We start from the raw sequence: 23,327 nt of genomic DNA on the forward strand, positions 1-23,327 counted from the left end.
AGACAATTTCCCCTCAGGGTTCAAAATCAACATCAGATGCCACCCAGCACTGGACTCTTTACACACATATCATCTTCCCAGCATTCAGTTCCAGACCACAAATTGAACATCTGGAGTCTCAACACAGCACTAACACCCACACAGAAGTGTGCTTCTCATTACCGGGGGACTTTACTGTCCTCCACGTCCATCTTGGTCTTAAGGATTTTGATTCTGAATTTTGGTATAAGACATTCAATCATCTTTGCCCTTTGATTTCTACACTTGTTTGTTTTTCGTTTATGTATTCTGTTTGTCTTTCCTTGTTTAATCCTTAATTTGAATGATTCAGTTTTAATTATCATTTATTTATTGACCATTCTGCATTTTTACAGCCATGTGAAAAAGTCAGTATACCCCATGAAATGCTGTTTTTTTGTTTTTTAACATATGTGGACATATCAAGAGTTGATCTTCATTTAAAGTGTATCTTTAGATTAAGAGAATGTAATTAAAAAAATAATTACAATTTTCCATAATTTATTCAATGAGAAATGAACAGATATTCTATTTCCAAGCCAGAAGTACTTATGTGTGTTTTTGGGTTATTGTTTGTTTTTAATTATACTATTTCTATGTACGAGGTGTGATCAAAATCAAAAAATACGGTGAATGTTTTAAAAAATTAACGTTTATTGCAGTAAAAGATTTACAACTACTAGTCCCCCTCAAAATACTCTCCTCCACTTCGAATGCACTTATCCCAACGCTCCTGCCACTTTTGCGAAGTAGTTCTGGAAGTTTTCCTTCGAGAGTTGGGCTGTCGTGGCTGCCTGGATGTCCTCAATGAATTGAAATTATTTGCCTTTCATGGTCATTTTCAATTTAGGGAACAGCCAGAAGTCGCATGGTACCAGATCCGGCGAATAAGGAGGATGCGGACATAGCGTAATGTTTTTATTCGACAGAAATTGTCATATTAGAAGGGGTGTGTGACAAGGAGTGTTGTCATGATGAAGAATGAAACCGTTTCAACATTTTCCTCGGTTATCGATGTTGAAGGACGTCCTGATCTTTTCTCGTCTTCAACCGAGTCAGATCCATTATGAAATTGATCAGACCACTTGTAAACAGTCTTAATTGTCGGTGCAGTGTCACCATAAACCGATTTTAACATCTGATGGGTTTCCTGAGCTTTTTGCAATTTGAAGCAAAATTTCATGTTAATGCGTTGCTCGATATCCATTATTAACGACAAACTTGAAAAACACACTTGAACTCAACAAACGACTGACAGTATCAAACAAGATGAAACTGGTCACAAACTCGGCTCTAGGATGGACCTGTCAGAACCTCCATTGAATTGTTTTGCGTTGCTCTTGGATGGTGCTCTGCATCAACATTCACCGTACTTTTTGATCACACCTCGTATATATTTTTGAGTTTCTGTGAAATTTTAATTTTCCTTGGGGACAAATAAAGTATCATTCATCTGTCCATCCATTTCCGTTCCTGGAAAAAATAAGTTCCCCCTTTGGCTCTAATAGCTGGTGGTTCCTCCTCAAATCGCCCTTCCCTTATAACTGCCTAGCCGTCTCTTTCACCGAATTTCCCCCCTGGAGACAAATAAGTTTCTGTCTGTCAAGTGGGAGAAAGTTTTCTTTTCTCACTCCTTCATGCAGAATCCTTTCAGCTGTGTGATGTTTGAGGGATGTCTTGAGTTCACAGCCTGTTTCAGATCCAGGCTTTGACTTAGCCATCACTCCAGAACCCTCCATTTCTGCCTTCTCAGCCATTCTTTGGTGGATTTATTGGTAGGTTTAGCGTCATTGTCCTGTTCCGACATCCAGTTTCATTTGAGCTTCAATCTTCTAACAGATGGTCTCACATTGTCCTCAAGCACCTTCTGGTACAATGAAGAATTCCTAGTGGATTCTGTGATGGTGGGCTGCCCAGACTGTAATTCACCACAGAAGACCCAAACCAGAACATTTCCACCGCCATGCTTTACAGTAGCTATCAGGTGCTTCTGGTTCAATGCTGTCTTTAGTTTTTTTGCCAAATATGTCTTCTGGTACAGAGTTCAAGTGGCAGACGGTGTTCAGAAGCCATTAAGAAGGCTAACAGAATGTCAGGTTATATAGCGCCTTGATGTGTGGAGTACAAGTCACAGGAAATTCTGCTCAAGCTTTATAACACACTGGTGAGGCCTCATCTGGAGTACTGGGTGCAGTTTTGGTCTCCAGGCTACAAAATGGACATAGCAGTACAAGAGAAGGTCCAGAGAAGTGCGACTAGACTGAGTCCAGGACTACAGTGGGATGAAGTTGTTCTGTTTTATCTTTATGTTACGGATGAGTACCCATCCCAGAGGGATTCTACCTCATTGGTGCTATCCATCACTTTATGTAAATGAAGACCACGACTGACAATTTCTGGTAAAACTCGCGTAACGTATAGAGCACAAGTCCAAGGAGGAACACACTGGTGAGGCTTAATCTGGAGTCCTGGGTGCAGTTTTGGTCTCCAGGCTACAAAATGGACATAGCAGTACAAGAGAAGGTCCAGAGAAGAGCAACTACACTGAGTCCAGGACAACAGTGGGATGAAGTTGTTCTGTCTTGTCTTTATGTTACAGATGAATACCCATCCCAGAGGGATGCTACCTCATTGGTGCTATCCATCACTTTATGTAAATGAAGACCACGACTGACAATTTCTGGTAAAACTTGCATAACGTATAGAGCACAAGTCCAAGGAGGAACACACTGGTGAGGCTTAATCTGTAGTCCTGGGTGCAGTTTTGGTCTCCAGACTACAAAAAGGACATAGCAGCACTAGAGAAGGTCCAGAGAAGAGCAACTAGGCTGATTCAGGGCTACAGGGGATGAGTTATGAAGAAAGATTAAAAGAGCTGAGCCTTTAGAGTTTAAGGAGAAGAAGATTAAGAGGTGACCTGACTGAAGTGTTTAAAATGATGAAGGGAATTAGTCCAGTGGATCACAACGGTGACTTTAAAATGAGTTCATCAAAAGCATGGGGACAGAGTTGGAAACTTGTTAAGGGGAAATTTCACACAAACATTAGGAAGTTCTTCTAATAGACACATGGAATAAGTGACCAGGTAAATATGGTGGAACGAATAACTTTAGGGACGTTCAGAACTCATCTTGTTGTTATTTTGGAGGAATTAAGTGGACAGGACTGGAGAGCTTTGTTGGGCCGAATGGCCTGTTCTTGTCTATATTGTTCTAATGTGCTCTGGCTAAGTAACAATCTTTAACTCATCTGTCCAGAGCACATTTTTCCAGAATTCCTGGTCTTTTCCTGGGTGTTTGTGGGCAAAGTATATTCATGCCCTGGTGTTCCTTTTAGTTTCCTCCTGGCACATGTTCCATGTAGAGCTAATATCTGCAGCCTCTTCCTAACGGTAGACTCATATGCTTTGACATCAGCAGTGTCAAGAGCTACCTGTAGGTCCAGTGATGAACTTTTGGAACTCTTGAGCAACAACATCATGCATTCTGCTCTCGGGCTGAACTTGCTTGGATGTCCTGGCCTGGACGGGCTAGTGGGTGTTTGAAATCTTCTCCATTTGTGGTTGGCCTTCTGGACTGTGGAGTGGTTGATGTCCAGTCATTTGGAGATGTTTTTAAATCCCTTCCCAGACTCACAGGAATCTCAAACCTTCTTTCTGAAGGCCTCAGAGAGCTCTTTTGATCTCAGCATGGCAATGACACAAACTTTCAACAACAAAGAGCAAACCAAACTAAATGGCTGAGGTTTACATAAGACAGCGTCACAGAAGATCCCCTCTAATGAGGGTCTGATTCTAATTTGAGGTATCCAAGGTAGTGAGAAATGGAGATGTGGACTTACTTTTCCACATGTGAAATTAGCATTTATGTTTATTTAAATTATACAATGGGCCGCATGTGGTAAAGTGAAGTCCGCTGTTGATTGCTTTTTTAAATAGTTAATTGCCGCACTCGTGGCTTGAGGAGGGGGCATGGTAGCATGGCGGGAGTGGTTCTCAGGTGTGATGTGGGTGCGGGCGTTTCTGCACTTAAGGTGCTCAGGTGAGGAATCGCCCGTGTCCGATCATGATTATCGACGGTGTCGGGTTCGACAGGCTCCCAAATGGAAAGTGAAGGACCAGCACCATCACACCGTAAAATGTAAATTTGGCATGCTGTTTATATCACCGTCTGTCTATAGATGCCGTAATTGATGCCGGGAGCTGCTAATCGCCACACCTGTGCAACATCCCCCTATAAAAGGAGATGCGTGAGTGCGAGGGGTAGGAAAATAGAATGAGAAAAAGGTCAGAGGTTCAAATGTGGTGGGAGAGCAGTCTCGGTCAGGACAATCCAGCCACCTAGAGAGGGTAGGCAGCATGAACAGGGGCCCTGTGAAGGAGCGTAGTTCGTGACACTCTAGGGGCTGCTTCACCCCACTGATCAAAGGTGTGGAGTGGGGCAAATGTGACTGATGACCTCCCCAGGTATCCGAGGTACGACTGCGGGTGCGTGAAGGATGACAGGAGGAGATCCGACTTTGGACGCCAACAGAGGCAGCCAAGATGGGGGTAAGGAGATGAAGATCGTGGCTGCTGAGTCTCTGCCGGCTGCACGAGTTATGGGTGAGCCGGGGAGATGAAGAAGAAGGTGGGCTGGGATCATCAGTCACTGAAAAGAACATGACGGAGCCAGGGACTGTGTTTTTAACCTCTGCTTTTAATGGATTTATTTATTGTGATTTTATCCCCCACTTTTCACCTGCTTTTATGGATTTCTAGACGCCCACACGGCTTCGCCTGCATAGTAGTGAAACAGGACAGTGAGGAGGTCCCTGCCTGGCTCCCCACTCCTGACGTCACGCTTCCCCCTCCTCTCAGTCCGCAGCCTCTCTCTCGGATTAGCGCAAATATATCACCTCTGCAAGCAAACTGTGATTCTTAGCGCAATGAGAGAAGTCGCAAAATCAACCAAAATGTTCAAGCAAATTATAGCAAAAAAGCCGATCTAAATCCGTTTTGTAGTTCTGTCATTCGTTAGCTAAGTGGAGGTAAAATACGCCCCGAGGCTGGTGCATGAGTGCAAATAAATCGGTACCGCAAGCGAACTATAATACATAGCATAATGAGAAAAGTCGCACAATCAACCAGAATGTTCAAGCAAATTATCAGAAAAACACAGCATAAATCTGTTAAGTAGCTCTCTCATTCGTTAGCTAAGTGGAGGTAAGATACGCCCAGAGGCTGGCGCGTGAGTGCAAATAAATCAGTACCGCAAGTGAACTATTATACATAGCACAATGAGAAAAGTCGCAAAATCAACCAGAATGTTCAAGCAAATTATAGCAAAAAACCCGATCTAAATCCGTTTTGTAGTTCTGTCATTTGTTAGCTAAGTGGAGGTAAGATACACCCCGAGGCTGGCGCATGAGTGCAAATAAATCGGTACCGCAAGCGAACTATAATACATAGCATAATGAGAAAAGTCGCACAATCAACCAGAATGTTCAAGCAAATTATCAGAAAAACACAGCATAAATCTGTTAAGTAGCTCTCTCATTCGTTAGCTAAGTGGAGGTAAGATACGCCCAGAGGCTGGCGCGTGAGTGCAAATAAATCAGTACCGCAAGTGAACTATTATACATAGCACAATAAGAAAAGTCGCACAATAAACCAGAATGTTCAAGCAAATTATAGCAAAAAACCCGATCTAAATCCGTTTTGTAGTTCTGTCATTCGTTAGCTAAGTGGAGGTAAGATACACCCCGAGGCTGGCGCATGAGTGCAAATAAATCGGTACCGCAAGCGAACTATAATACATAGCATAATGAGAAAAGTCGCACAATCAACCAGAATGTTCAAGCAAATTATCGGAAAAACACCGTCTAAATCTGTTAAGTAGCTCTCTCGTTCGCTAGCTAAGCGGAAGTGCGTGAGTGAGGAGGTCCCCGCCCCACTCCCCTCATCCCGCTGCATTTCTCTTGGATTCGCACAAATAAATCGGTACCACATGTGAACTATGATTCTTAGCGTGAAGAGAAAACTCAAAATCAGCGGAATATTCAAGCAAATTATAGTACAAAACCCGATCTAAATCTGTGAAGTAGTTATCTCATTTGCTAGCTAAGCAGAGGTAAGGTTATGCCCTGAGGCTGGCGCATGAGTGAGAAGGTCCCTGCCTCCTCTCCCCTCGGCCTGCTGCCTCTCTCTCAGATTAGCACAAATATATCGCCTCTGCAAGTGAACTGTGATCCTTAGTGCGATGAGAGAGGTCGCAAAATCAACCGGAATGTTTAAGCAAATTATAGCAAAAAACCCGATCTAAATTCGTTAATTAGTTCTCTCACTCGTTAGCTAAGTGGAGGTAAGATACGCCCCGAGGCTGGCGCGTGACTGCAAATAAATCGGTACCGCAAGCGAACTATGATACATAACGCAATGAGAAAAGTCGCAAAATCAACCAGAATATTCAAGCAAATTATCTAAAAAACACAGGCTAAATCTGTTAAGTAGTTCTCTCGTTCGCTAGCTAAGCGGAAGTGTGTGAGTGAGGAGGTCCCCACTCCCCTCCCCTCGGCCCGCTGTATTTCTCTTGGATTCGCACAAATAAATCGGTACCACAAGTGAACTATGATTCTTAGCGTGAAGAGAAAACTCAAAATCAATCAGAATATTCAAGCAAATTATAGTACAAAACCCGATCTAAATCCGTGAAGTAGTTCTCTCATTTGCTAGCTAAGCGGAGGTAAGGTTATGTCCCGAAGTTGGCGCATGAGTGAGTAGAGCCCTGCCTCCTCTCCCCTCTGCCCAGTGCCTCTGTCTCGGATTAGCGCAGGTATATCACCCCTGTAAGCAAACTATGATACTTAGTGCGATGAGCAAGGTCGCAAAATCCACCGGAATGTTCAAGCAAATTATAGCAAAAAACCTGATCTAAATCCGTTAAGTAGTTCTCTCGTGAAAAGTGGACAGACAGACAGACAGACAGACAGACATTGGATTTTATATGGAGAGAGATTTATTTATGGAGTATTTTTGAATCACTGCACTATTTATTTGGACACTGTTTTGATTTTTGTTTAATAAAAGCACTTAACACTTTTGCACCTTCCCCTTGCTTCGTGTGGTGTCCTCATTGCATAGCTCATCCCGGTTATGACTATCGATGGTGTCGGGTTCGAGAGGCTCAGAAATGGGAAGTGAAGGACCCGCACCATCACACCTCAAAATGTAAATTTGGCATGCTGTTTGTTAAATCACCGTCTGTCTATAGATGCTGTTTAAACAAGCTTAAATCTTGATATGTCCACATATGTTAATGAACAAAAACTTTACAACAAGCCCACCTTCATCCTCTCATAGCCAAAGAGTTGATATCCTCTGGTCAAACAAAGCTAAGAAGGGCAGACAAATTTCAGTTTTTAACACTCCTTATTGCTTTAACAGATTTGGATTTTATAAATACATGAAGATGGACGAAGAGGAAGATGATAGGCCTTTCTTCTTTCCAAATCCAGATGGTAAGCATTGGTGGGCGTCCAAGCAGGGGGAGTTTTTTGGGATGACAATGGTGGTGGGCCATACCAGAGTTTTCCTAAACGTGTGCAGACTTCTTTAAGGTAAGCGTGATCTCCCCACACTATGTCAGGTTTGTCTCTCTCGGGTTAATGTAAGTTCACACACCTTTCAAATCACCAAAAGATTAAAAATGTAAAAAACAACAATGGGATGCTGATTGCCCAGTCTGTGTCGACTGGCATCAAATCAGATCATTGAGATCTCTTCTGACGTCATCACCATCTGACAAAATACAGTCCTAGAGATTTAAATTCCCACTGGACTGAATTTCTTGCCATTTGGCACACTTTGTCGAGCGAGTTCCATTGTCATTGAGATATCCTGAATAGAGCACGCTGTACATTATTTTATGGAATTTTAAAATCGCCCATCGAGAAAGCATTGGGCAAAGCTGCAAACGTGAAGAATGGAGAAACATTGTGTGTGACTCCAGTTACAAATTCATTTCTTCATCTACTTCCTTAGTGTTCATCCCGCTCTAGTGTAGGGTCCACCTCCCTCCATTTCACCCAATCTCCAGCATCTTCTGGGAATGTCGTTTTTCAGTCATCACTTCATCACTTGGGTTGTCTGCATGGTCGATTACACTGTAGGTTGAGACAAAGGGCAGTCTCTCCCACTTCAGCGGTCTTTGTTTTGGATAAGATGACCATACCATCTGATTTGTCTTGGTAGAGTCTACTGTCAGTCAATCAGTCAGTGTCCAACACACTATATCCTAACACAGGGCCACGGGGGTCTGCTGGAGTCAATCCCAGCCAACACAGAGCGCAAGGCAGGAATAAACCCTGGGCAGGGCACGCACACCCACACACCAAACACACTAGGGACAATTTAGGATGACTCTACTGTCCCTTTCAGTATTCTTTATTGTGTAGACTTTATCCGAATGCCTCACATCCCATAGACTTGCCACTGTTTATAAGTTGTTGTACTTTAGCATTTCTCCCCATCTTCCCTTCTACATTTTGTGAAATGAATCCAGAGACACCACAAGAAGGTTTAGGGTAGCCACCCCGTACACTTCAAAACGGGTTGCTTGAAAAGGCAAAAGAGCAATAATGATGGGTCTTTACAGAGTTGAGTCCAAAACAGAACTGATTTTCAAACACAATAAAAAGCCGGTCTGAGGAAGTGATGTCATCGGGCTCAGGCGGAATTTCCCATAGTTGGTCTACACAAGAAAGAGATTAAGAGTTTCTGCACTCTGCCTTCCCCTAGGCCAGCATTGGAATTACCCTCTTTGAAGCCCTTTAGCTGCCTCCCATGTGAACGTGCATGACAATCTATAACCTCAGGCAATTAGGACAAGCAGGAGTTAAGTTACACATTTGTATTATTGTAATATTTCCCTCTACTTAGTCTTTACCTGTTCTCTCAAAGGTAAGTGTTCTCATCAAGTTCGTTATCGGGTTGGTTTACTGTTGCTCTTTAAGATGAACACACACATACATAGCAATATGCATACACACAGACCCTAACCACAACAGTGCCCTACGAATGACACACACACAGCTGGTTAACCTCTAGCACTTTAAACCACACAAGTGCTTTTAGGAATAACACAGCCTGTCACTCAGCACTTCAAGAGACTTACTTATTATCGGCACGAACAACATACGATGTTTTAATGATATCGCATACCTAAATATTACTTTTTGTCTATAAGAATACATTTAAACATACAAAGACTCATGACTATAGGCCATTTATCAGCCAAGAACACCTTACTTTACGTACTGTTTCCTACTATTGAGTGGAGCTCTCACCCTCAGCCTTAATAAACCTCACAACACAAAGCGTATGGCAAACCTCCGGCCGCACCAGGGGCCTCATGTATAAACGGTGTGTATGCACAGAAATATTGCATACGAATGTTTCCACGCTCAAATCCCGATGTATAAAACCTAAACTTGGCGTAAAGCCACGCACATTTCCACGGTACCTCATACCTTGGCGTACGCAATTTTTGAAGACTGGCGGCACCCAGCGTCAAAGCAGTGCTACTGTTCCTGTGTGATCACCCTTTCTTTCTTAGACCCACATTCCTGACGCGGCTTTATAAATACACTGAAACTAACTGCATATTGTTTATTAGTGTAATGCATCTGATCGTAATTAACCTGCAGCAATATAATGGGCCAGGGAATAGCCATAGTATTCCAAATACCATAACTGCTTTAGCGTTGTTACGCTCACTGCATCTTGTTCTTCTTTTTGCTGCTCCCGTTAAGGGTTGCCACAGCAGATCATCTTTTTCCATATTACTCTCACTGCACCACTCGGAGTATTTATATCACTGTATCTGAGTGGGAAATCACAGCAGCAGATGATCGGAAAGAGAATTATCAGTATACAGTTTCAAGCACACACTACCTCAACCACGGCAAAAAGCGTCAAAGCCTTTCCTGTACGGACCTCACGTTTCAGAAACAGTTTCATCCCAAGAACTATAAACGCACTCAATCAGTCCATCAAGTGCTCCTTGTAGAACTGTTTGTACTCATAAGTACAATCACCTCACTGTAAACTTGCACTACAGTTATAATATTGCACAACCTGCGCTACTTTATAAAGCGCGTATGATGACAATATCATATTTATGATGAAATGCAGCAAAATATGTTGCTTATAGTATACAGATAAAACTTTAACTTCATTTAAATAATCTGTATTGTTAATAATTAAACATGTGAGGACACGGTGCCGCAGCATATAGCTAGTTCAAGGATTGCTCCTGCCTTGCGAATAATTATTGCTGGTGCTGACGCGACACTGGAAGGATAGACAGATAGAATAATTAAACGTGTACTACGAAGATATTTCAATGTTCCTTAAAAGTTTTGAAGAATCGGCGTTCTAAGCTTACAGATGGCTTCACGTCTATTACAGAGCTGATTGTGTGGCGATTGTGTATTTGGAGAAAGAAAAGTAAAGACAGGAATTGGAGGTTAGTACGTTTGAAAGAGACAGTACTGCTGTAATAAATTATTTCATCGAAGGTCGCACATGGTGCAGCAAGCCTCTTGCGTGAGATATGAACAATCACTGCGCCACCGTGTTCCCATGTTTAATAACATGCTTTCATTCCTATCATCATGAAAATGATATCACATATACATCTCAGTATTTTAATTATTCAGAGAGCTGTAATATCACGAATGTAATGGATTATGTGTCCTGTCGGAGAAAGAGAAAGAACGGAAGCACGTAGTGATTCACACACAGAGCACATAGAAGAATAAATACAGAACCAAGCATTTAACGTGCTACTTGAGAAACTAGTAAAATAAACGATTTTAAGATGAAGTTTATGATGTTCTACTTTAATGGCAAAATAAACTACGTGATTAAAGTGGAAATTTCGAGATTAAAGTTGACATTTCATGCTTTTTTCCCACTGTGTGCCTATTTTTTTTGTCTGTACCCTAATAAGCTTTCATATGACACTCAGACGGTGGGCTACGACTCGCCTTTTCACAGCGACTTTGATATGTGATTTCTTTTTTATTTCGGGCACTGTGCGACTTTGTGAATTTGATCTTTCGAGTTTTTCCGACACTCTGTCACTCGATCAACTTTCTTTTGTTGATTATACCACTGTTTAAACCAACAAATAGTACGTTTTTCCTTTGCCTCCACTTCGTATTCGCTGAAATTCTTATATTTTCCCCTGTGCTTTTCCCATTGTCTTTTCACGGAAGGCTATTTATATTGATTTGCATATTCAAAGAGGCGTAATTGTGGGAGGAGTTGGGGCGGGACAGAAGGCGCGTGCACGTGCGTTACTTTTCACACTGATCTGGATTTATGTAGTGGAAGAACGTGAAATTTTGCGTGCGCACAGATTCCTGCATCTGGATTTTTCTGTGCGTGCGCACAATCCCGCTTTTGTGCTTACGCCATGTTATAGTGTGAGTTCTACGCACGGCATTATACATGAGGCCCCTGGTGCTCAAAGAAATCTAACTTATTATTTCAGTCACTCTATAGACATTAAGGCAAAGCATAGAAAGTTAAAAGCAGCATGGTATTTATTACAAGAGTAATAATAATACCACTGGAACAAAGGGTAACAGAACATAGGAAAGTCTGAATATATATAGTCTTTAGAAAAAGCTTACGAAAGAAGTAGAGATGACATGGATGAATGTCGCAGGTGGCTTGTGATCTAGCAATCGATGTTCATGATGCTTTTCTGACGACCAGTGACGTCTTCATTCATTCTTCTTCCTCCCTCCTTCCTTACTTCCCCTACTCCTCACATGGTTCATATTTATTCTAAAATTGTACCGGGGGTTTTGCAAGATGTGATTGATAGATATTCTGATTGGCTGGCTGTCAATATGAAGAATTAATTCACTGTCCGTTTTCCCAAACAATAAAACCTTTTATGTTCTCTGAGGTGTCGGTAGATCTTCCTTTCCCAGTCTGTAAAATAATTAGGCATTGGCTCAGTCTTCCTTTCCCAGGTTGTAAAGTAATTGAGCCACCAGCATGTCTTCCTTTCTATGTTGGAACAGCTGTTTTAAAAGTGAGGTGTAAGGGAAGAAAACCTGCTTTGATTTGTCCTAAATGTAGTTCATCTGTTGTCTTGTGTCGAACAAAACATAAATTAAATTACCCCACAACAATATTCTAGTAATGTATTGTTGATAATATTCCTAAAATAATAATGAAGTACAGTACATGTGAATATTGGCAACCATACAACCTGATAAATGCTAGATGTGTAGTTTCAGGCGACACACAGACTTACTCAAATGTCTCTGGTCAAGTCAAATCATCGTTTCTAGTCAGCTTTCTTCAGGACGGGCTGCATGGTGTCTCAATATGGCTGCCGAGTTGTGCTCCTCATTGTGTTCTCTTCATGGCCATGGTGTGAGAGAGAGAGGGAGGGGTAAAACAGCCATCTTTATACATTCCCGTTCAAATCCTTACACCAAAATGGGGCGTTGTGGTACAGAATGGCCTCTGATTCAAAACCAATCCCAAACAGACCAATGGGTGCACACACTGCCTATTCACACCTGCCCTCAAGTAGTGGATGCAATTAGCTGAAGGTTACCAGCTGGGTTGTCTTATGGCCTTCATCCAGGGGTATTTCTCATAGAGTGTTCTGCACTGAATCTCCCTTACTAAACCAGTCTGAGGCAATAAATGTCACATCCTGAGGCAGTCCTTGAGACTTGGGGGTTGATTAGTTAGACATGAAAGTAGAACAAGCCTAATGGGACACTAAAGTCGCTTGTGCTTTGGTTACTTTAGGAGAGGTATTATGTTTAATAAATATTCTTTGTCTGAACCCGGGACTGGCGCTCCAGTTCCATCACTATATATACATATATATATGTACTAGGGGGCTTGGCCCCCTGCTTGCTTCGCTCGCCAACCCCTGCGCTACATGTTAGCCTCTTTGCGGTTCTGTTGCCCGCGTATGGGGATGCAGTTGTATAAGTTAAACAGATTTTTATTTTCATGGAAATTGTTACATATGCATAATAGACCTAACTATTTTACATTACAGCGAGTAATTAACCATAATAAATAAGAGTAAAAAGTAATTGAAAGTAAATTTTATTTCATGTTCCATTAGAGTTATTCGTTGATAGATAATGCAATTTTGTTCTGTTTGGCTTTGAAATTAATGCACCAATACTTTTTAAACTTACACTTTTACTGTAAAAGTTCAGTAAAAACAATTTTTTTAATTAAATTTTTGTCAATCTCGCATTGAATTTTGATTCTGTGTTTGGACTTGCATCGTGACAACGCAACATATAACTGCCCGTGAGCGAATTTCATTTCTTTCTCTCTATTAAATAAAATGACTTGTTTGGCTCTGAAATTTGTTAATTCTCTTTGTCAAAGCAATTTTAACAGGAAACGGTTAATGTTTTAATATGAATGGCATATCGAGATCTCCTTTGTTGTGTAATGTTACCTTTCTTGGATACATCCTTCTTTCTACAGTAATTTGTGCGGTGGAAGACCAGACGGTGTTAACGGTTGTAGATATTCTTCATGATATTGTAAGTTGATGTTTTCATCTTCCACACCATCACCACCATCCGTTTCAGCAGAGTGTATTGATACGAATTTAACCAATTTGCTGTGTAACCGATTGACATTTTTGGCTTTATTTCATTTGACTTCATCGTTTCTCGGTGCTAGGAATGCCTGTGTACTCATGTCTTCTGTTGATAACCCTTCGTGATGAAATTCTTCAATAGGATTTGGACACAATATGTCTTCTTTAATTGGGAGCTTAAAGTGAGGAAAACATAAAAATTTATAAGAGCTAAGAGAGCAGGAACTGTGTCTGTTAAAAGCATTCACACGAATGAGAGGTGAGAGGAACGTGGATATGGTTGAAAATAGTTGAGAGAAGGACATGAGTTGAAAATATCTCCTGGCATAAGTCTTGAATTGCAGGACCTGAAAAAATCTTCCAAAAAGTCTTTTCTTGTTGCAGGATTATTTTATTATAAGATATATATATATATATATATATATATATATATATATATATATGTGTGTGTGTGTGTGATTCAGACTACGAATGCCATGAATGTAATTACCCCGATCTACATGCTATCAAATGAACGAACCATTGTAAACTTGCTGGAGGAGGATTGGAAGCAGAAAGAGAGGAGAAGAAGAGAAAGAAAGTGCTGAGGACTTTGTTTAGTGTGCTTGGGAAACTCCCCTGCAAAATAAAATGCGAGTGTTGCAGAGACATGTGCCTGTGTCTGCTTGTGTCAGGGATGGGAAGCCACTCTCTCTCTCTCTCTCTATATATATATATTATATATATATATATATTATATATATATACTGTACATATATGTATATTATATATATATATATATATATATATATATATATATATATATATATATATATATATATATATATAGTACTGTGCAAAAGTTTTAGGCAGGTATGAAAAAAATGCTGTAAACAAAGAATGCTTTCAGAAATATAAATAATGATTGTTTATTGTTATCAATTTACAAAATGCAAAGTGAGCGAACAAAAGAAAAATCTAAATCAAATCAATATTTGGTGTTCCTACCTTTTGCCTTCAAACCAGCATCAATTCTTATAGGTCCACTTGCACAAAGTCAGGGATTTTGTAGGATTCTAGTCCGGTGTTTGATCAACCAATTCTACCAGACAGGTGCTAATGATCATCAATGTCACACGTAGGTTGAAACACAGTCATTAACTGAAACAGAAACAGCTGTGTAGGAGGCTTAAAACTGGGTGAGGAACAGCCAAACTCTGCTACCAAGGTGAGGTTGTGGAAGACAGTTTCATGTCATGGCGAGACTGAGCACAGCAACAAGACACAAGGTAGTTCTACTGCATCAGCAAGGTCTCTCCCAGACAAAGATTTCAAAGCAGACTGGGGTTTCAAGATGTGCTGTTCAAGCTCTTATGAAGAAGCACAAAGAAACTGGCAACGTTGAGGATCGTAGACATAGTGATCAGCCAAGGAAACTTAGTGCAGCAGATGAAAGACACATCAAGTTTATTACTCTTCGAAATCGGAAGATGTCCAGCAGTGCCATCAGCTCAGAACTGGCAGAAACCAGTGGGACCCAGGTACAACCATCTACTGTCCAGAGAAGTCTGGCCAGAAGTGGTCTTCATGGAAGAGTTGCAGCCAAAAAGCCAAACCTCCGACGTGGAAACAACGCCAAGCGACTCAAGTATGCATGAAAACATAGGAACTGGAGTGCAGAAAAAATGGCAGCAGGTGCTCTGGACTGATGAGTCAAAATTTGAAATATTTGGCTGTAGCAGAAGGCAGTTTGTTCGTCGAAGGGCTGGAGAGTGGTACAATAATGAGTGTCTGCAGGCAACAGTGAAGCATAGTGGAGGTTCCTTGAACATTTGGGGCTGCATTTCTGCAAATGGAGTTGGAGATTTGGTCAGGATTAATGGTGTTCTCAATGCTGAGAAATACAGGCAGATACTTATCCATCGTGCAATACCATCAGGGAGGTGTATGATTGGCCCCAAATTTATTCTGCAGCAGGACAACGACCCCAAACATACAGCCAAAGTCATTAAGAACTATCTTCAGCGTAAAGAAGAATAAGAAGTCCTGGAAGTGATGGTATGGCCCCCACAGAGCCCTGATCTCAACATCATCGAGTGTGTCTAGGATTACATGAAGAGACAGAAGGATGTGAGGAAGCCTACATCCACAGAAGATCTGGGGTTAGTTCTCCAAGATGTTTGGAGCAACCTACCAGCCGAGTTCCTTCAAAAACTGTGTGGAAGTGTACCTAGAAGAACTGATGCTGTTTTGAAGGCAAAGGGTGGTCACACCAAATATTGATTTGATTTAGATTTCTCTTTTGTTCATTCACTGCATTTTGTTGATTGATGAAAATAAATTATTAACACTTCCATTTTTGAAAGCATTCTTTGTTTACAGCATTTTTTCACACCTGCCTAAAACTCTTGCACAGTACTGTATATATATATATATATATATATAGAGAGAGAGAGAGAGAGAGAGAGAGAGAGAGAGAGAGTGGCTTGCCATCCCTGACACAAGCAGACACAGGCACATGTCTCTGCAACACTCACATTTTATTTTGCAGGGGAGTTTCCCAAGCACACTAAACAAAGTCCTAAGCACTTTCTTTCTCTTCTCCTCTCTTTCTGCTTCCACTCCTCCTCCAGCAAGCTTCGTCCTCTTCCTCCCGACTCTGGCTCCCTGAATGAAGGCAGGTGGTTCATTACCGAGGTCCATGAGGCACTCCCAGGTGTGACAGAAGTCAGACAAAGCTGGGGCTCTGCAGCTCCCCCTGGTGGCTTCCATGGAACCCAACAGGGCTGTGCCAAACTCCAACTCCCATGGAGCCCTATGGGAATCCGAGGCACCACTGCAACCACTTAGGGCTCTGGGGGAGACTGTGCCCTTTGCATAGAAGGTGTCCCAACCAGGTATGGGCCCTGGCCATCTCTCACAGTATATATACAATAAAATATAATGTCGTTCCCTAGGTGTGATACTGCAAGGAGGAAAGAATCCGCAACACTAAAGGAAGATTATACGCTCCTGTTTGAAGGGTTGTAGACCCATTTCAGTGCCCGTCCCATTCCTCCTCCAGGTCCTCGGTAAGCATGAGATGCAAAGTGCTAATACATTTCCTTTTCCTTTTCTGTGTAGATTTTCTGGAAGAAGAGGAAGGGATCGATCCAGAAAATGAATCTCTGCCAACTGACAAACCAGCAGTCACCTTCAAGACAAATGCCACCTCGGCTCAGCAGCATTTATCGCCAAGAGACAGAAGAAGATCAGTTGCTGACTCAGGAGTTGACTATGGGGATGATGATGTTGATTACACCTTCAGAAGCAGGCAAAAAGCCAATAGTGCCAAAGACTATGATGGTAAAGAGGGGCAGAAAAGCCCATCTGAAGTGACATCTGATCACGCTGGCAACCAGGACGACGTGGATTTCAACCAACCCTCAATAGTTCGAGGAAAATCACTCTCCTGGATTAGGACCGGCCCAGATGACCTGAACAAGAGGGCAAGTGATTTACTGGTGGTGCCTAAAAATACCAAACCCAACTCGCTTCCGCAGTTGACCCACCGGGCCAAGCAGATTCTTACCAATTCTGCCCATGCCCCCCTTTCTGGAGTCACCAATTCTAAAGATACAAAGAAAGAGCAGAACAAAGTCTATATCACTCGGCCGCGGCCCAACCGGAAAAGCACCCCACCTCGGCAGCCACGTGAGGTCTTTCCTGGAATGTTCCTCTACCAGATTGGCAAAACGACTAAGTTAGTGAACCTTGGCACCAAGCTTGGTAAGAAGGGATTGACAAATGCCATTCAGATGAAAAATAAGTACCCTTTTAGAGAGAGCAGATCTCCTTGGCTGGGCAATAATGACACCAAGGATGGTTTACCGGGGAGAAAGTCCTCCACGGGTACTATAATCTGGAATTCTCTGCATAAAAAGGATGAGGCACATGGTAAGGGTGTCACTACCATCAGTTGCCTAACTAACCCGCTGTTTAGCCAGGAGCAACTCCCTGCATCTTCCTTGAATAAACCAAAGACGGACTACAATTCCTCCATAAATACCCTTCCTCAGAAGCCAGAGTGACATCCTATATGAAAACCTCTGAGATTACAGAGTCTCAGCTGCTGGATGCAGAGCCGGCCGATGGAGCCGAGGAAGGAGGTTTGTCTGATTACAGTTACGAGGACTCTGACATTCGGCAGCCTTGGGTCGAGGAGGCCATTAACTGGCAGCGCACGTTCACCGTCAACACCATGGACTTTGAGCTGCTGCGATCGGACTGGAATGATCTGCGCTGTAATGTCTCTGGGAATCTACAGCTAAGTGAGTCCGAAGTTGTGGATGTTCTGGCGCAGTACATGGAGAAGCTCAACGAGAAGAATGGAGGGTGAGGAACCCGAAAGGGCTTGATGCAGGGGTGGGAAGGTGCTTGGAGCAAGTGAGTCTTCTGTTGCTGGGTCTCATTAAATCAAATGTGTTTTAAAGACATCTGTTAATAACATGATGATTATTATAATGTGTAAGTATGAACAATATCATAATGTACAATGAGTAGTGTATATCCATCATCGGGCACGTCTTTCTACAGCATACGAGCAGGGGTACCCAAGCAAAGGCGTTCACCTCGTTACATGTCTTTCCTCCAAAATTTCTTTTTATGGTCCATGATTTAACACTAGAATTCCTGAAGCCTACGAAAAAACTCGTAATCCCGGCCCACCTTAAATCCCTTTGCACCTCCTCATCAGCGTCTTTTGTTTTGCAAATGTGTCGATCAGCACAAGCAGCAGGCAGCCAACTCAGACAAAAAATTCTCCCAGGAGCTGTAAAGGGTAAATAATATCTCGCTATTTGGAACACATGCATTTCATGTGTGTTCCGTGTCTAGAAAGATCTATGTAAGTGTAGGATGACAGGAAATGCAAGAAATGTTGAACACATACCTAAAAGATAAACTTTTTTCATGTTTTAGTACTACAACAAAATTTTGACATGACGTGTTGTAAATAAACGAGAAAGAGACACACATAAAGGTTTAGGGTTTTAGCCCGTATACTGTAATAAAATCTTGGTCAGTGGTTTCAGAAAACTCATAAGACATTGAAGGGTAGGCAGGACGGACCAGTTTATAGGGAAGGACCGGGAGAATTAGAACGTGGGATGCTGGGAAAATCTTGGTGGAGTATGGGAAGGAGTCTGACGTCATCGATGGGGAAAGCAGAAGGGAAGAAAGGAACCCGAAAGTGTTGCAGCTCTTTGAGTCGTCCGGGGGGGTCTCTATGGTGGCGGTGCAAATCGGGGGCCTTAAGCTGCTCCCCAAGCACTCGTGCGTGACAGATGTATAAGTGTGTGAAGACTGAAGCCCTAAGATCAAATAAACACTTTCCCACAAAAAGTACATGTATAACAGAACAAGTGCGCTTTTATTGAAGAATATACCCGAAGAAAAAGAAATTGGGTTAGCGTACAACGTTGATATGATCTCTTGGGTACCACAACGGTAAGAACTGCTGTCTGGATGCATTCTCAATAATCCAGGTAAGGAAATTCTAGAAAGTTGCTTCTGTTCATCTGGACTCGTTCTTTTCCAGGGAGATACGTTACATCACTCATCCAAGTTGACTTCCTCACTGCAGGGTTCTCCAACCTTATAAACGGTACCTTTGCCTAAGGACCGAAACTAGCAGCATTGACTAACAATGGGCCGTAGTGATCGTTGATATGCAAATTGTCCATTGATCAATGGCAATGAGTACCATTCACAGAGGGTTGGGGAATGGCTGCAATCACAGCATTGTAAGATGGTGGAAAGATGTACCCTTAGGCCCCCTCCTCAGTTCAGAGATGGTTGTTCCTTTTTCACGTAAATGGCCTTCTTGACTCCTCGCTCAAACCAGCGTTCCTCCCCTGTCCAGGATGTGCACATCTTCATCACTGAAAGAGTGACCACTGTCCTGTAGGTGTAAATAGACTGCAGAGTCCTGGCCTGACGAGGTAGCTTTTCTGTGTTGTGCCGTCCGCTTCGCCAGTAGTTGTTTGGTTTTCCCGATGTATAATTCATGGCAATCTTCTTGGCACTTAACTGCGTAAACTATATTACTCTGTCTGTGCCGGGGCACCCGGTCCTTGGAGTGGACCAATTTTTGCCGTAGCGTGTTCTGGGGTTTGAAAGCCACCGAGACCTGGTGTTTTGAAAAAATGCATCTCAGCTGTTCCAATACTCCTGACACATAAGGGATCACCAAAGGTTTTCGCTGAGGCAGCGGTTGTCCTTCCGCACTCTCCTGGATTACTTAGAGCATTCTTCAGGTGTCTTCCCTGCTTTGACAAACGTCCACATTTTCTCAGGGCCTTTTTGATGTGATGTTCTTCTGCTTCCCTGGCCGCTGTGTCTGTGGGTTTGGTGTTTGCTCTGTGTTGTGGAGTCCTGATGACACCTATGTTGTGCTCTAGTGGATGATGAGAGGCAAACCTTAAATACTCATCCGTATGCGTTGGTTTACGGTACACATCAACTTTCAAATGTCCCCCATTGCTGATGGTAATTTCACAATCTAAGAAAGTTAGCCTGTCACGTTTCATGTCGTCCCTGGTGAACTGGATGTGTTTGTCCATTGAGTTGATGTGCTCAGTGAATTGTGGTACCTCCTGAGATTTGATTTTTACCCAGGTGTCGTCCACATACCTGAACCAATGGCTCGGTGGTGTTCCAGGATAGGATGATAGCGCCCTCTTTTCCACTTCTTCCATATACAGATTGGCCACAAGAGGTGAAACTGGGGAACCCATGGCACGTCCATGATTCTGCCTGTAGTACTGGCCTTTGTATATAAAATATATGTGGATTGAAGACACAGTTCCAAGAGCAGGCACACTTTGTTGGTGCTGAGAGTTGGCCTTTTACTGATGTGGGGGTCATCCTGTAATCTCTTTCGGACCACCTCCACTGCTTCCATAACTGGAACGCAAGTGAATAGAGATGTAACATCATATGAGACCATAGTTTCCTCTGCCTCCATAATGACATCTCTCACCTTCTCCACAATGGTGTTTTGAGCTGCCTACCAACGGGGTTGAGGACCGCGGCCAGGAACTTTGAGATGTTATATGTAGCCGAATTGATCATGCAGACAATGGGTCTTAACGGTGCATTCCTGTTATGTATCCTCGGTAAACCGTACAGACTTGGTGTAGCTTCCCCTGGGTATAATCTGTGGTATGAGGTCTGGTCACTAGCGTTGAGACAATCTATCACCTTGTTCCTGTAACCACTACTTGGATCTCGTTTTAGGGGTTCATAAGTGTTTTTGTCACAAAGCAGAGACAAAATTTTCTCATGATAGTCCGTCTGGTTTAGCAACACTGTGCACCTCCCCTTGTCAGCCGTCATCTTGCTCCGTCACACCCATCACCTGCATGTCCTCTCTCAGCACATCCATAAACCTTCTCTTAGGCCTTCCTCTTCTCCTCTTACCTGGCAGCTCTATCCTTAGCACCCTTCTCCCAATTTACCCGGCATCTCTCATCTGCACATGTCCAAACCAATGCAATCTCGCCTCTCTGACTTTGTCTCCCAACCGTCCAACCTAAGCTGACCCTGTAATGTCAACCGTCCAACCTAAGATGAACCTGTAATGTCCTAATTTCTAATCCTGTCCATTCTCGTCACACCCAATGCCAATCTTAGCATCTTTAACTCTGCCACCTCAGCTCTGTCTCTTGTGCCATTGTTTTCCTGCCCATATAACATAGCTGGTCTCACTACCGTCCTGTAGACCTTCACTTTCACTCTCGCTGATACCCGTCTGTCACAAATCACTCCTGACACTCTTCTCCATCCATTCCACCCTGCCTGCACTCTCTCTTTCACCTCTCTTCCACAATCCCCATTACTCTGTACTGTTGATCCCAAGTATTTAAACTCATCCACCAACTCTACTCCCCTCATCCTCACCATGCCACTGACCTCCCTTTCATTCACACACATGTATCCTGTCTTAGTGGTCCTACTGACCTTCATTCCTCTCCTCTCATATCTCCACCTCTCCAGGATCTCCTCGACCTGCAGATCACAATGTCATCAGCAAACATCATAGTCCACGGGGACTCCTGTCTAATCTCGTCTGTCAACCTGTCCATCACCATTGCAAATAAGAAAGGGCTCAGAGCCGATCCCTGATGTAATCCCACCTCCGTCACTCCTACCGCAGACCTCACCACGGTCACACTTCCCTCGTACATATCCTGTACAACTCTTACGTACTTCTCTGCCACTCCCGACTTCCTCATACAATACCAGAGCTCCTCTCGAGGCACCCTGTCATATGTTTCTCCAAGTCCACAAAGACGCAATGCAACTCCTTCTGGCCTTCTCTATACTTCTCCATCAACATAAATACAAACAAATATAAAAATAAAATAAAAAAAGGAATAGTGAAGTACTAACCTCATTTGAGCCCATTAAACATTCTGTATCACAGAGCCAAAGGCACAAGGGCTAGTGCAGTTTTTAAAGAGGAGGTGTGACTGGGATGTACATGGTGGGTGAGGCAATTCACAAAAGACATGAGGCCATGGAGTGCTTAATGAGGGAACTGGGCTAATTAATTATGTACAGGGATTGGTGCAGCCGCCCCTCATTAACAGCTTATGGCGTAAATTAGTGCAGTGTGCATAGATGAAAATGACTACACACAGGGGTTAATGGAGACAAGGTAGACGAAGAACTGCTGGTTTCTTTGCCATTTGCCTCTTACTGCAAATAAGAAGCAATTAAAAACAGGGAATGCCCCTTGACAAATGAGAAAAAACGCTGCTTGAGCAACAAGTGCTTCCTCAGCAATAATTGACCTCTCATGAAGCAATTGGATTGGAACAAGAACTTGCAGTCACTGTGGCCCTCCAGGACAGACGATCACCTCTGCACTAACAGATGCAATGTAAATGAGGCAGCATAGAAACTAACACTGTAACTTACTAAAAAGAAAGTAAAATGGAAACAATTACAGTATATACATTTAACAAAGAAATATGGAGTACTAAAGTAGAATACAATACAATACAATCTATATATATAATTTACTAAGCCGCCGACAAGTAGCCACCAATGGAAAGCACGCCGGAAGGGGCGTGGATTCACTAAACCACCGACAAGTAAGACGCCAATGGCGCACACAGGAAGGAACCACGCCCACCAACTCTAAGACCATTGGATACGACAACAACTCGCAGAGCCACGCCCACCAACTCGGACGCGACGACTCGGAAAAAACGCCGTCATTTATGTTCGTCTGTGCTACAGTACACATGCACCTCTGAGCCACGTTGACTTTTCAGTTACGACGCACAACCGCGTGCACTATAGCAAACTGTTTTACATGCTACATACAGCAACTCACATCCGCGACAAACATGCGTCTTCTTAGATGGTCCTGCAGGAACACAGAAAACGTTTCCCCGCCCACCAACACTCCTTTTTCCCTGGCCCATGTCTACCCTCGCTCTCTAGGCATTCACACTGCCTGCTCATGTGCCCGGACACAAAAACTCACTGACCACCCCGTAAGTCACTTTCGTCTGTGCTAGGAGTCCACATGCACCTCTGAGCCACGTTGACTTTTCATTATTCTTTTCGGTTATGACACCCGACCACGTCCACCATCGAAAACCATGGGAAAGGAACAATGAAGCTCCGCCC

At 42.9% G+C, this 23,327-nt stretch overlaps 1 protein-coding gene across 1 annotated transcript in view; it reads left to right on the top strand.

Moving 5' to 3' along the window:
- Nucleotides 1–23,327, top strand: part of b4galnt4a (beta-1,4-N-acetyl-galactosaminyl transferase 4a) — a 717,903-nt gene that overhangs the window by 625,199 nt on the left and 69,377 nt on the right. Inside the window, 3 exon segments of the mRNA XM_051923408.1 lie at nucleotides 7,442–7,515; nucleotides 16,767–17,693; nucleotides 17,696–18,017. Of these exon segments, the coding sequence (XP_051779368.1) occupies nucleotides 7,442–7,515; nucleotides 16,767–17,693; nucleotides 17,696–18,017 (1,323 nt within the window).

The sequence above is a fragment of the Erpetoichthys calabaricus genome, chromosome 2, assembly GCF_900747795.2.
Source record: "Erpetoichthys calabaricus chromosome 2, fErpCal1.3, whole genome shotgun sequence".
Classification (NCBI taxonomy): Eukaryota; Metazoa; Chordata; class Cladistia; order Polypteriformes; family Polypteridae; genus Erpetoichthys; species Erpetoichthys calabaricus.